Genomic DNA, 11,962 nt, shown 5'->3' on the forward strand with positions numbered 1-11,962 from the left:
ATCCTGATACTCTCAAAAACGACAGCGATTCGCCTCAACCCTCTGAAGAGCTTACTTCGTCATTATGAACACCGCTTGAGTATCACCCCGCAACTTGCTGTTGACCATCTTGATGTTGATGTCTTGCACACACTTCCAACCGATCGAGAGGTTTGCTCTAATAAAAGAGCTCGTGTTAGAAGATGTCTTCACCGAGATGATATCACCGAGATTTATTTTTCGCGGTTACCCACATTACTCTCAAGTTGGTCACAATCATCACGCCGCGATCGCCGTTATTCCCCTGAAAATTTCAAGTCGCTGAGAAACGGTATATTTTACTCCGTGGACAGTAGTTCATGCCTTGCTAAAACTATTGCAGTTGAAAACTTATTTCACAATTCTCTTCGCGGAAAACAATTGTGTTATCGGTGGTCGCGGAAACATATTTACATGGCGTATTACGCCACTTCACTTTAAACGGGTGAAACTCCATTCATATTAGTTTAAGAGTAAACATGAGATTTACATATTTGTATTCATTGGAGTTTCACCACCCTAGTGATATTAAAGAACACTACTGCATATCACCGCGAATATCGCGTTTTTCACCGAGTTTTACGCCACTTCACGTGAAACGGGTGAAACTGCATTTATATTAGTTTAAGAGTAAACATGAGATTTACATACTCGTATTTATTGAAGTTTCACCACCCTAGTGATATTAAAAGAATACGATTGAAATATATATTTCACGACTACTGCATATCACCACGAATATCGCGTTTTTCACCGAGTAGAACGGGTGAAACTCCAATAATATGATTATACTCACTTTAGTGTCTTCAACAGCGTTAATCGTATCGATCTCGTGCTCACCCCTGAGGTAATATTCACAACTGTTTTGAATCTCATAATTTCACCTTCTTAGTTTTAACGCGCCACTGGACAGATCGAATCGGATCTCGGCGTCTTGCCAAATTGAGCTCGTGGTTTCTACTGTTGATGAAGACCTTCTTCTGGGTGGCTCCATAACAGTATCGGACATTCTCAGTGCTCAGTTTCCTCACTAATTATTCGCACATAAAAGTGTAGAGAAAAACCAACAAGAATTTCCATATTGGTAAGCTCTCAGTGTTGGAGGAATATACGTTCGCTTTCCTCAGCTGAGCTCAGAAATTTTACGAAAATCAAAAATAATTTCCATTTTGTCACCTAATTTCAACTCTCGATTTTGGGAGTACGTCATTTTTCTGTACAGAAAGCCGAAAATTGACGCTGTACCTCAACTCGACCGAAAAACGCTAGTCCACACGAAACAGCAAATATATCAGCAGTAATGACAGCAGACTCCGAAACTTGACAAAGGCCGTTTCTGTCGCCAACAACAACCCCAATAGAATCAAAACCACTTCGTTACGGTAGACAACAGAGTGCAATAGGAAACCAATATGGCGCTATCGAGTTGAATAACATTCCAGTGCTCTAAGCGCTGGTATTCTTGGTAGAAAGAAGCGGAGCGAAACTCAGCGACACGTAGGGATAATACTCACCGCTGCCTTCCTCCTGAGACAAACCACAAATAAACTACAATACAGTTTCGATTTCACGACTATTTCACTTCACGTAAAACGAGTTTAATTTCACTTACATCAGCAGCAGCGCTTCCCTGTTGTTTCTCAGCCTTTGCACCAGAGAGGTAGTTCTTGCCAAACAAGCCACTACTAGAAAAGACGTCCATGAGCTCATTGCGGAGCTTCATAGGCTTGGCCTGGGATTTCTTTCCGACTACTGCGATGAACGCCGCGAAATTCGGTGGCACTCCAAAGCGGAGAACAGCTTCCACGAAAGTTCGCATCGCTTTCAAATGCATCCACCCAACGATAGTGTCGGAAAACGCAGCAGCACATACCCTAACATGATTTCGGTAAAACACAGAGAGTTAATCTATTATCTTACCTCTTGAGAAAAGCTTCTTGCTTCTTCACTTCGCTCTCCATATGGGCCTTGGCGTTCTGCAGTTCGTCGTACTTGGTAGGATCGTAGGTGAAATCACGGCAGTTGAAGCGAGCATGTCGCATGTTGTTGGCGAACTCCTCGACACTGTTTTTGAAAACCACCACTCTGTACAGCTTGGCACCATCTTTATCAGTGGGCAAGTTCAGAGGAGAGGCCGATTGAGGCACCACTTTAGTAGCAGCAGATTCGTATTTACTCAAAAAGTCCTGGTCCTGCCCGCGGGGGACGACTACGACAACAGTAGTGAGATGCTCGGTCTCAACGAAATCGCCCTCGCGCACACTGTTGGGGGTAATGACATCTGTCAAGTCCCGCTGAGCATACGAGCCGGATTCCTGAGGAAAATATATATGTGAAATTTCAGGAGAAAACGAGAGCGAGAGAAAGAATAAAAAAATAAAAAAGGAGAAAAACTAGAAAAATGAGAGAAAATGGAAAGCCCGAGAAAAAATAATGAATATAAGATAAAGAGAAAATCGGAGAATAATAGCGCGAAAATAAAAAAATCGAGAGATAAAAAAATGAAAAGTTTTTATTAAAAACTGAGAAAGAATAAAGAGAAAAAATAAAAGAGCAAAAATAAAAAAACCTGAGAAAAACTAAAACGAATACAAGATAAAGAGGGAATGGGAAAGCGAAAAACTAAAAAAAATACAAAAAATACAAAACAAAAAATGAAAAAAATACAAGATAAAGAGGAAATATGAGAGCGAAATAATACAAAAAATACAAAAAAAGAATTAAAAAAAGAAATAAAAGATAAGAAATAAAAAAATAATAAATAAAAAAATAAAGAAGAAAAGAGACAGAGATGTATATAAACTTACTTTCTTGCTCATTTGAGAGTACTGTGTCTTGAGATCAGAATAGGCCTGGCTCTTCGACTTCACCTCCTCATCGAGCTTCTGAATACTCGTCAACAACAGACTGAGGTTGTCCTGAATATTCCTGGTGCGGGGGAACTTGGCATCATCCCAGTGGAATTTGGTGATGTACTCCTCTGCAGATAGTGACGCTCTCTGGGAGACGACCTTGAACTCAGTGTTGGGGTCGAGCTCGAGCAGCTGCCTCTCGATACGGCGAAGGACGGCTTCTACCTGAGGGGAAATTAGAGAGTTGATGATGATGATAGTTGCCTTACTTGAGAGTCTTGTTTGGAAAGGTCATCTACTAGTCTGATGAGAGAATCAAAAGAGCCGAATTTGAGGTTCTCGGGCACGTCAAACCTGGGAAATAATTGCAGTGGTAAAAGTTGCATAAAATTCTTCTCACTTGTAAACAGCATCACAATACTTGTTCTTCTCACACACTCTAGACTGCAAAACAGTGTGAATGAGCTCCTTGGGCTCGTCAGCCGATGAGCAAGCCAAGATGAGATATGGTTGAATCGTGGAAGACGACATTTTAATGCACTACAACGACAATAACAGTCTAGTAGCAGCGACGAGCTTAAGAGCCATGCTCAGCAACTTAGTCTTCACCTCGCGCGCGCCCATCTAATCGATATTGAAATTTCCGAAGATCTTTCTGAGCCCGCGTCTGAGTAGCGTAGGAAGCTGCGCAGCTCCCTAGTAAATGAGATGGATGATTCTTGTAACCTTAGTATTCCTTCTGACGACGGTCTTGACCCGAAAACTACAAGTTGGGTTACTTGAACTGTTCAAATGAAACGATCTTTAATAACGCGCAATAAATGATACGACAATCACGTTCTCCTGCTCTTGGGCTGCGGCCATCGACTTTGTCTCTCGAGTCCTCTACTTGAACTGTTCAGTGGTAGCTATATAATCTCCTAACCGTAACGCTATTATTCGGGTATATGTCCTCCTTGTTTCCATTCTATATCAGTTTTGGAGTAGGAATATATGTATTCGCTTTCCTCAGCTACTGAGCTCAGGAGTTTCCTATACAGTGTTGGAGTAGGAATATATGTAATCGCTTTCCTCAGCTGCTGAGCTCAAGAGTTTCCTATACAGTGTTGGAGTAGGAATATATGTATTCGCTTTCCTCAGCTACTGAGCTCAGAAGAGTTTCCAAAGCTAACTATAGGAGTTCACTAGGATAGAAGTGGTCAGAAACCAATGAGGGTTTCCTCATAATTTTCATATCATCACCAACACTTGTAGATGATCATATGCATATCTCCTCCCCCACTGTTGGGCATGAACAAGCCAAGAGTGATCGGGCTACTATCACTGTGATCGGTTTTACTAGGGTTTTCGAGGTCCTTGACGTTTATACCCTAGTAAAAACGCTGATGATCCTGTCACGTTGAACGTGCATCGGCTAGATTGCATCAGGGAGAGAGTTACACCGTTCACAGCGAGTACATTAAATTCAATGAAATTTTAAATTCGACGTTTTTTAACATGAGATTCTAATTGAGAGATTAGGATCAGGGTTATTAGAATTCAGAAGGCAACTTTCGACCAATACAAATCGAAGTTTGGTGTTTTCAATTATTTCGAAATCGCAATTAGATATTTTTTAAATAGAACTTCATATTTGAAAATTCAGTCGAAATTGAAGTTGGTCGGATTTAAATGAGGTTATTTGAAGATCCCACTATTTTAACTTGAGGTGAAAAAGGCGTAGATCTTTAGCTCACGATAGCGCATACCCAACGCTCCGTAGTGTTTCAAACACTGCGTTTGGTACAGATTGATAATCAATCAAAGTGTTAGTTTTGTCCTCTTCCTTTTCTCCTACGGAATGGTCTTCCAACTCCCTCATCATCTTGAGGCTCTCCGTTGTATGGTTACTGAAAGGCTATGGGATGGCCAACACGGTAGAGAGCCGATGCATGACCTTATGAGTGAAATCATGGGGTACTGTGGTAGGCCGGTATTAGCGATGGACTGCCCGACGGAGAGGTTATTGCTCAAACATGGAATGCGCCTCAATATGAGTGCCTCATTGTTCATGGACCGCGGCAGTATATACCAACTTCGTCGATTTGATGGAATCATCGTTTTGTACGTCGTCTTTTCTGCGGCTGATCGGGAGTCGTCGGGTATCGAAGTGACGACGCTTTGCACTGATGATTATCCGGACGGTGAATTGGAGTTTCACTACGATGAGGCTACCCGCAAAATATACGTGTTGTACGATGATTGTCGTGCTTTACTTTCGTACGACATGGGGAGGAGAGAGAGAGGAGGGCCCATCAGGATTCCCACTCAGGTTTTTCGTGATGGGGAAGTAGTTGGTACGACTGTATTTGGGCAGTGTCTTTATGTCGGGGTGATGTTTCGCAAAACGCGGGTCGTAGAAATCGAAATTGTGTGTGTTCGACTAACTACAACGATGGAGGTGAGGCACGTCTACACGATAAACCAAGATGGTATGGGCTATAATCTATCCTTCCTCGGTTTCACCCGGGTGCCTGGCGACGCTCAAGCTATCGATGCTATCTATATGTCCGATGAGACGCTGGGCAGTGGTCAGTCGACCCGAACTGTGTACCAATGGCATTCTGTTCGAATTAACGTGGTGAAGATAGATAGTGCGATGTTTTTTAGGACCACTAGGGGTGATACGGTGGAGGTCCCAAATGGTGTACGCTGGTCGTTGGTGCGCACGCAAGGGCTTGATCGGTTGCTCATGCGTGAAGATCATCGCTTAGCTACTCATCATGAAGAACGCTATGTTCTACGTCGATCTCCAGGGTACAACAGAGTGGCGACGATTTCTAATGATGGGGGAAGACTGCCATATAATAGACCGATATTGTTTGACCGCTGGAGTTTTTGTTATGTCAAACAGTCCAGCCGTGGTGACACCATGTTAGTACGTAGCCATCCATATCTCATGTGAGATGGGCTTCTCCATGATGATTGTATCGAATATATGAAAAGCAATTTTAGAATAAGCTTTTTATTTATAAGGCTTTTGCTGTGTTATTCAATGTGGTTACATTGTTTGAATCGACAAATGAGATGCCTCTTTGTAGAAGACCTCAGTAAGCATCCTCAACGACATTATTATATCCGTGGTCGAATCGAACATTAGTATTCAGCTCTATGATAGAAGTAACTGGGAAAGTTCTCGACACGATTTCTCATGAGAGCTGAGCCTTACAATATGCTAGAGGGCATAACTTCGAAGGTCTGAACATCAAGAAAACTAGCCTGGTGGAAAATATGATACTAGTACAAAATCCAACTTGGATTTTGCACTAGAAACGACACTTCGAATACTTGTACAAATAACATATTTTCCACGTCTTGGATTATCCAAGACCTTGTCTCCGGATGAATCTTCTGCCCTCCGAGTTGTGGCAGAGTGCGTGTCACCTCGCAAGTGCCATTTGAGCACTGCAGAGCAGGAGACGCAAGGTGCACTAAGGACACTCAGGATAACAAGCTCCTGCCGAATCCACCAAGCTTGCTAGCACTGGAGTGCTCCCAGTACCTCCATCGGAGTCCTCGGTTAAGAAGAATAACACTCAACACATCTACAATACTACTCGAGGTTCTCAAGTCTACCTAGCTAGCGTGACTAGCTAGGAAGCTTGAAGGACCCAGGGTGTCCCTTGTGCCGGTAGCGATTGTGCCAATCGCTGTCCCGAACCAGACTTCACCCAAAGACCACTCTCCGGCACGTTTTCAACCGCGGAGAACCTACGCTTTTCCAATGCCGACAGCGCAGGGCGGCGAGGGAGAGTAACTCCTCGACTTTTGCCCATTGTGCATTTCGGCCAGTAAAATGACAGTTAGAAGCTATTCTCTGGAGTATAGTTGTGATACAAGTGCAATCCAAACTGCAAGCTTGCAGAGAAAAAAGGAAGAGAAACGCGGAATTCGAAGGGAGATAACGAACCCGACGATACAACTCGGGGTGCAGTGGAGTGAAGCACCCTGCCTTGTGCGGCAAATTGCGTGGGCTCAATACTGTGTGACGCGAACGAGTGCGCTACACTCACTGGTTGCCTCTTCCTTGAGTGTTGTTGTCCAATAGTTTCGGAATTTTACGGTCGTAGTCCGACCTGTATTCAGATAGGCAGTCGACTGTGCAGGATCACTGTCAGTTGGACAGGGACTTCATATGGCGGGCATCTATAGCTCCCATATGATTATGTATCGGTACTGGGACAGACTACTAGTTGTACTGTTCTCTTAGGCTGTTGGTACGGTATGGTAGTTATATTTCGGTTAATGCATTTGACTTGAGTTACTAGTATTAACCGGATGGATTATCTGTGTGTGAATAGTCTCTTACTGTGCTGCTATGGTACGGTTTCAGAGTATGTCATTGTCAACGTAGTAGTCGCGTTTGTCGCTCTGTTCTGAGAGTTCACCCCCTCGTGTCACTTGTGATGAGTCGGCTACGCTTTACTTGTCTCAAAGCATGTCACGCGTGCATCGTGCACGAGCAATGCCTTGGCTTTTGGCCACCGCGGGCAAGCAAAATTTTTCCTTGGATTTTGATCATCTACCTTGCTAAGATATCCCCTCGATGGGAATCGAACCTGTGTCCTATCGGAAGGAGAAGATTGTTGTGCATTTAGGTCAAATCTGCAAGGTCAATCACTTTTCGTGCATCTCGTTGGCGGTCGGATGGAGAGAAGGTAAGGTGGGCGGAGGAGGAGGAGAGGTAGTATCTTGAGGTTGAGCATGCAAGATTCAAAATAGGTCCGAATATGGTACATCGGCTGATTATCGATCAACAGCTCATATTGTTAACAACTTTTACAAATGGGAAACACACTCGCGTCGATCGAGTCCGACCCGAGGGTCTCCAGGCTAGAGACTTTCAGTACCAACATGTTCGACCAGTGCTGCCGACGACCCGACTCTTCCGAGTGGCTTAATGAAGTTACAGTAGTGACAGGCAATGGTAATGATATTCATACCACACCAAAGGCAACTCCTGCGATCGTCGCTACGCCAAGTACTCCTTCTATCGTTGGAAAGCAGGAGGAAGGTAATACATAAGCAAAAGCCTCCAACCGGTAGTGCTGATCTCAGGTCGATCAGTAGGTGGAGTAGAGGACACCGAAGTAACGCGAACTGTAGAGGTAGGCCCTTTCGAAACAGACGTCTTTACGTCCACTGCCTCTTGCTTACTTCATTTTAATTTCTCCGTAAAAATTATCTCGGGAGCTCGGGTGTCTCAGAGGTCGCATTATGCATGTGTTTGTGGCAAGAGGAAAAATCTGAGGAAATTTTAAGAAATTCTTGCTGGTTATTTGTACACTAACTCATACTCTAATTTGCCGACTTCTGTAATGAGCTCTAGAAACTCCTGATCTTGGCTGAGGAAAGTGAACATACATTCCCACACTGCTTCTGTGCTGAAGAGGAAACCCGAACGAATCTCGCAAGATGTCTCGGCTCGAAAATTATTATCAAAACAAACGGCATTCGTAGTGAATCGAAGTTGATTTGATGAGGGAGTTTTACTCTTGGATTGATTGGGTTTTGCAACGAAACTGTCAATGACTGGAATTATCACTTTATTGATAGTGTTGAAGTATACGTTTGGTTTTCTGAGCTGACTTCAGGAGTTTCTGCATTCCCATGAAAATTCACACACGGTTTAGGTTAGAAGTGTACAACTTGTTATCATTGTTGTACAAATTGCTTTGCTATTGGTTAATTCTATACTCGAAAAACCGACAGGAACTTTTTGTTGCATAAGCGACAATTTGTTTTACATTATCAGATCGCAGCGTTCGAAGGTGTGTTAGAGGAAGACCATGATGACGATGTAGCGGACGAGCGAGAAGGGGCTGCCGACGGAGATATAGAAGCTGACTGTTTTAAGATTGACATCCAGGTAGTATCTTATGTTCACCTGAGTAAGATATAAAATAGGTCCGCTTTTTGTCAGAGGATACCTGGTGTTCGTCTCGGTATAGATGTGGACCATAGCGATCCTCGATGGTTGGTGGTGGATCGAGTCACGCCTGAGGGATCTATTGATCTTTGGAATAGGAAAGCTCCTCCGGGACAGAAACTGCAGAAAGGCGACATTATTGTACGTGTAAATGACGTGCGAATGGACGCGATGCGCATGGTAGAACAATGTCAAGCATCTAGTGTACTCCATATGTGGGCGAAACGACCTAAGCTCATCCGTTCCTTATCGAATTGATGGTAGTGGGCATTTTTCATGCTGCAACATTATTATCAATTTCTCGGATTTGCGACCCACAATTTTCTCTAAGTACATGTTGCTAATGACTGCTGATCTATTTTCCAATACTTGATATCATACTAATCGCCTTGCGACCCGCTCTTGGCATTGTCCATTGAGTCCGAGTGTTGCTGATCGTCCCCATTTATATTCTCTGTATAACTAATGTCTAGTTATTGACAATAGTAATATATTACCCCTTAACCATAAACACTCTCCTTGTGTTGGTTTAATATTAATACAGTGTGGACCAGAAAGGATAATAATGTTGTCAACAGATGGAGACGACGCAGGAGAGGATCTTTATGCTGATCTCACACCCGATGCTGATGAAAATAGCGGAGCAGAGGAGGGAAAGGTAATATGGACTTTGGCTTGAATCGCTAGATGAACGAACCTTCTCGTGTGTAGATGATAATCATGTAACGTTGTCCGTTTATGAATATAAGCATTAAGGTATAGACCTCGGGCATAGCGGCCCCATTCACCAAATAGATTCCTCAATGTTATAGACCTCGGGCATAGTGACCCCATTCGTCAAGTGGAATCTCAATTGTATAGACCTCGGGCATAGTGACCCCATTGTAATGACAATAGAATTACAATTACCCGCAGGCGCCCTATGCAATATATCACTAAAATTGGAACTGTAAGTATCCTCACATCTACGGTATTAGAAAATACACATAATGTCGAATATTCTCCTCTACATCTCCACGTCACTGTGTATGAACCTCCATATCTTAATGGTATAGACCTCGGGCATAGCGGCCCCATTGCCATGGCATAAGAAATTTAATCACCGTACGTCAAATCGACGGTATTAGAAAATACAGATAATATCGAATATTCCCCTTCCTATATATACACGTCACTGTGTATGAGTCTCTGTATCTTCATGGTATAGACCTCGGGCATAGCGGCCCCTCCATTGTAACGAATATCTCCCCTTATACCCACAATATGTCGGCACTATAGTAATATTCATGTAATCACATAATATATTTTTATCTTATTGAAGGTATAGGGTAATTTATAATTAATTGTATAGCTATATTCTATAACTATATACTGATAAAACCATTGATTAGATATCATCATTATACATATTGTGCATTATGTAAGCACTATTAGGTGCCCTCGTCATCGCCCACATCATCAGCAGCAGCATTACCGCATATATTCGACCCCCTTTTTAAGGAGGTATTCATACTGAGTAAAATAGCGGATTCTATTATCACACCATCGACACCGAGTACGGTGAGGAAAAAGAAGAGGAGGATTACTAACTATACTCCAACTGCTGGGGAGGGGGCAGATGAGAATGACGAGGAAGAGATTCTATTGAGTGAGTTCCATACCGACTGCTTCGTGGTTGATGTTTTTTCGATCAAAAGCTAAAGGATATAGTGGTGAGAATACCAAGCTCAGCTGCGAAAAGCAAATGCAAATTTCAAATTCGATCAGTTGTTCTCGAAAAAGTTTTTTGAAATTGAAGACTCTTAATCTTCTTAACAGTGGTTATGATATCCTCATTATGCAATTGCTATATAAATCGTTTCGGAACAGGGCGATTATACCTCGTATTAACTGGAATAATCTATGCACGATTATGTCGATTCGCAACAATTGCTCAGATCGGCCCATTTTCGTCGGAATTCCCAGTGCGGTTGGTGATCTCCACGATCACGATATAGCGCGAGTTCGGGTTGTCATCAATCTCCCCAAATCGACTACGGAAGCATCGCTTCGCTCGAAGTTTCACACCACTGCGGGCCCGACCAAATCCATACGAATGGTCGTTGGCGATTTTGAGACGGGCGAATTTGGTGGTTCTGCTGTTGTTGAATTCACCCAGGCGAAAGATGCTGAGAAACTTAGCGGAGCGAAGCTCGATGATGGCATTATTGTAAGACGACCAACAGCGAAGGAATGGGTCGCTCTCGGTGAGGGAGATTGGCCTGGGCTTTCCTATGGGCGAATCGATCCCGAAATACAAAAAAGTAATACTTTTCTACGGTGTTCTTATTTGATTGCGTTTATTTCAGGTTTGTGTTCACCGAGTCCGGAATCACAGAAAAGTTCGGTTCGTCCTTCTGAAGGGTCTTGGGCGAGCGTTTTTGCCGGACAAAATTCAGCGCGATGGTCACAACGCGTTTAATAATTTTGTGTACGATTCTACTGACGTTTCTACGCTGATTTTGTGTTGGCTTCTGAGTCGTTATAAACTGAAGGGAAAGATTTCGTTCATTTTCATGTTACTATTGCGACTGCAATTGTTTTTCTACAGCCTGGCATGTGCAGCTGTGGTCAATGATGAAAGCAAAGCTCTTAAGTTGATCTCACAGACAGCTCACTCCGGCCAGTCGGTTCGAGAGGTGGTGACACCAGAGGAAATGGAGAAGTGGATCAAACAGCAATGGTGACACCGCTATCACCATTCGCTGTGCTCGTTTGACAAGTCGAGATTTATGATATATGGGGGTCTATTAGAAGCTCAAGCTTAATGGACACGAATTGAGCTAGTACTGTCCAATCGAATCGTATCAAAAATAATACGGTACAGTTGTCTAATACTGCTTGTAGTAACTAGCGTTCGAGAACTGTTCCCCATTGTAGGATGTACTATTTTTCAAAACACTATTCGCATAACTCAGCTCGATTGTTCAGGTGGGATGCTGCCTTAGCCGCTATTAAATTGGACCACGAACAACAGCAATCAAGAGGAAGCGGTGGGAAGCGAGTTGATTATTTTGGGCCACCTGTGCGGGAGGCCGTACGAGAGATCAAAACTCGAGGGGGAGGAGTTGGTCAGGAGTCTCGA

At 43.3% G+C, this 11,962-nt stretch overlaps 4 protein-coding genes across 4 annotated transcripts in view; 2 read left to right on the forward strand and 2 right to left on the reverse strand.

Moving 5' to 3' along the window:
- Window positions 1-1,027, reverse strand: part of Pmar_PMAR028299 (Bardet-Biedl syndrome 5 protein, putative) — a gene marked incomplete at both ends in the record, with an annotated part of 3,681 nt that extends 2,654 nt beyond the window's left edge. Inside the window, 4 exons of the mRNA XM_002769083.1 lie at window positions 56-157; window positions 207-283; window positions 815-860; window positions 903-1,027. Of these exons, the coding sequence (XP_002769129.1) occupies window positions 56-157; window positions 207-283; window positions 815-860; window positions 903-1,027 (350 nt within the window). The remainder of the gene's footprint in view (window positions 1-55; window positions 158-206; window positions 284-814; window positions 861-902) is intronic.
- A 437-nt stretch (window positions 1,028-1,464) lies between these two features.
- Window positions 1,465-3,401, reverse strand: Pmar_PMAR028300 (vacuolar ATP synthase subunit C, putative; the record flags this gene model as incomplete). Its single annotated transcript, XM_002769084.1, has 6 exons — window positions 1,465-1,545; window positions 1,631-1,892; window positions 1,939-2,333; window positions 2,826-3,095; window positions 3,140-3,224; window positions 3,271-3,401. The coding sequence occupies 6 exons, from the start codon at window positions 3,399-3,401 to the stop codon at window positions 1,465-1,467; spliced, it is 1,224 nt and encodes a 407-aa protein (XP_002769130.1).
- Window positions 3,402-4,710: 1,309 nt separating this feature from the next.
- On the forward strand, window positions 4,711-5,623 carry Pmar_PMAR028301 (hypothetical protein; the record flags this gene model as incomplete). The annotated part of the gene is made up of 2 exons (XM_002769085.1): window positions 4,711-4,834; window positions 5,520-5,623. The coding sequence occupies 2 exons, from the start codon at window positions 4,711-4,713 to the stop codon at window positions 5,621-5,623; spliced, it is 228 nt and encodes a 75-aa protein (XP_002769131.1).
- Window positions 5,624-11,393: 5,770 nt separating this feature from the next.
- Window positions 11,394-11,962, forward strand: part of Pmar_PMAR028302 (hypothetical protein) — a gene marked incomplete at both ends in the record, with an annotated part of 3,441 nt that continues 2,872 nt past the window's right edge. Inside the window, one exon of the mRNA XM_002769086.1 lies at window positions 11,394-11,560. Coding sequence (XP_002769132.1) covers window positions 11,394-11,560 — 167 coding nt within the window. The remainder of the gene's footprint in view (window positions 11,561-11,962) is intronic.

This window comes from Perkinsus marinus (assembly GCF_000006405.1).
Source record: "Perkinsus marinus ATCC 50983 genomic scaffold scf_1104296966482, whole genome shotgun sequence".
NCBI classification, from domain to species: Eukaryota; Perkinsozoa; order Perkinsida; family Perkinsidae; genus Perkinsus; species Perkinsus marinus.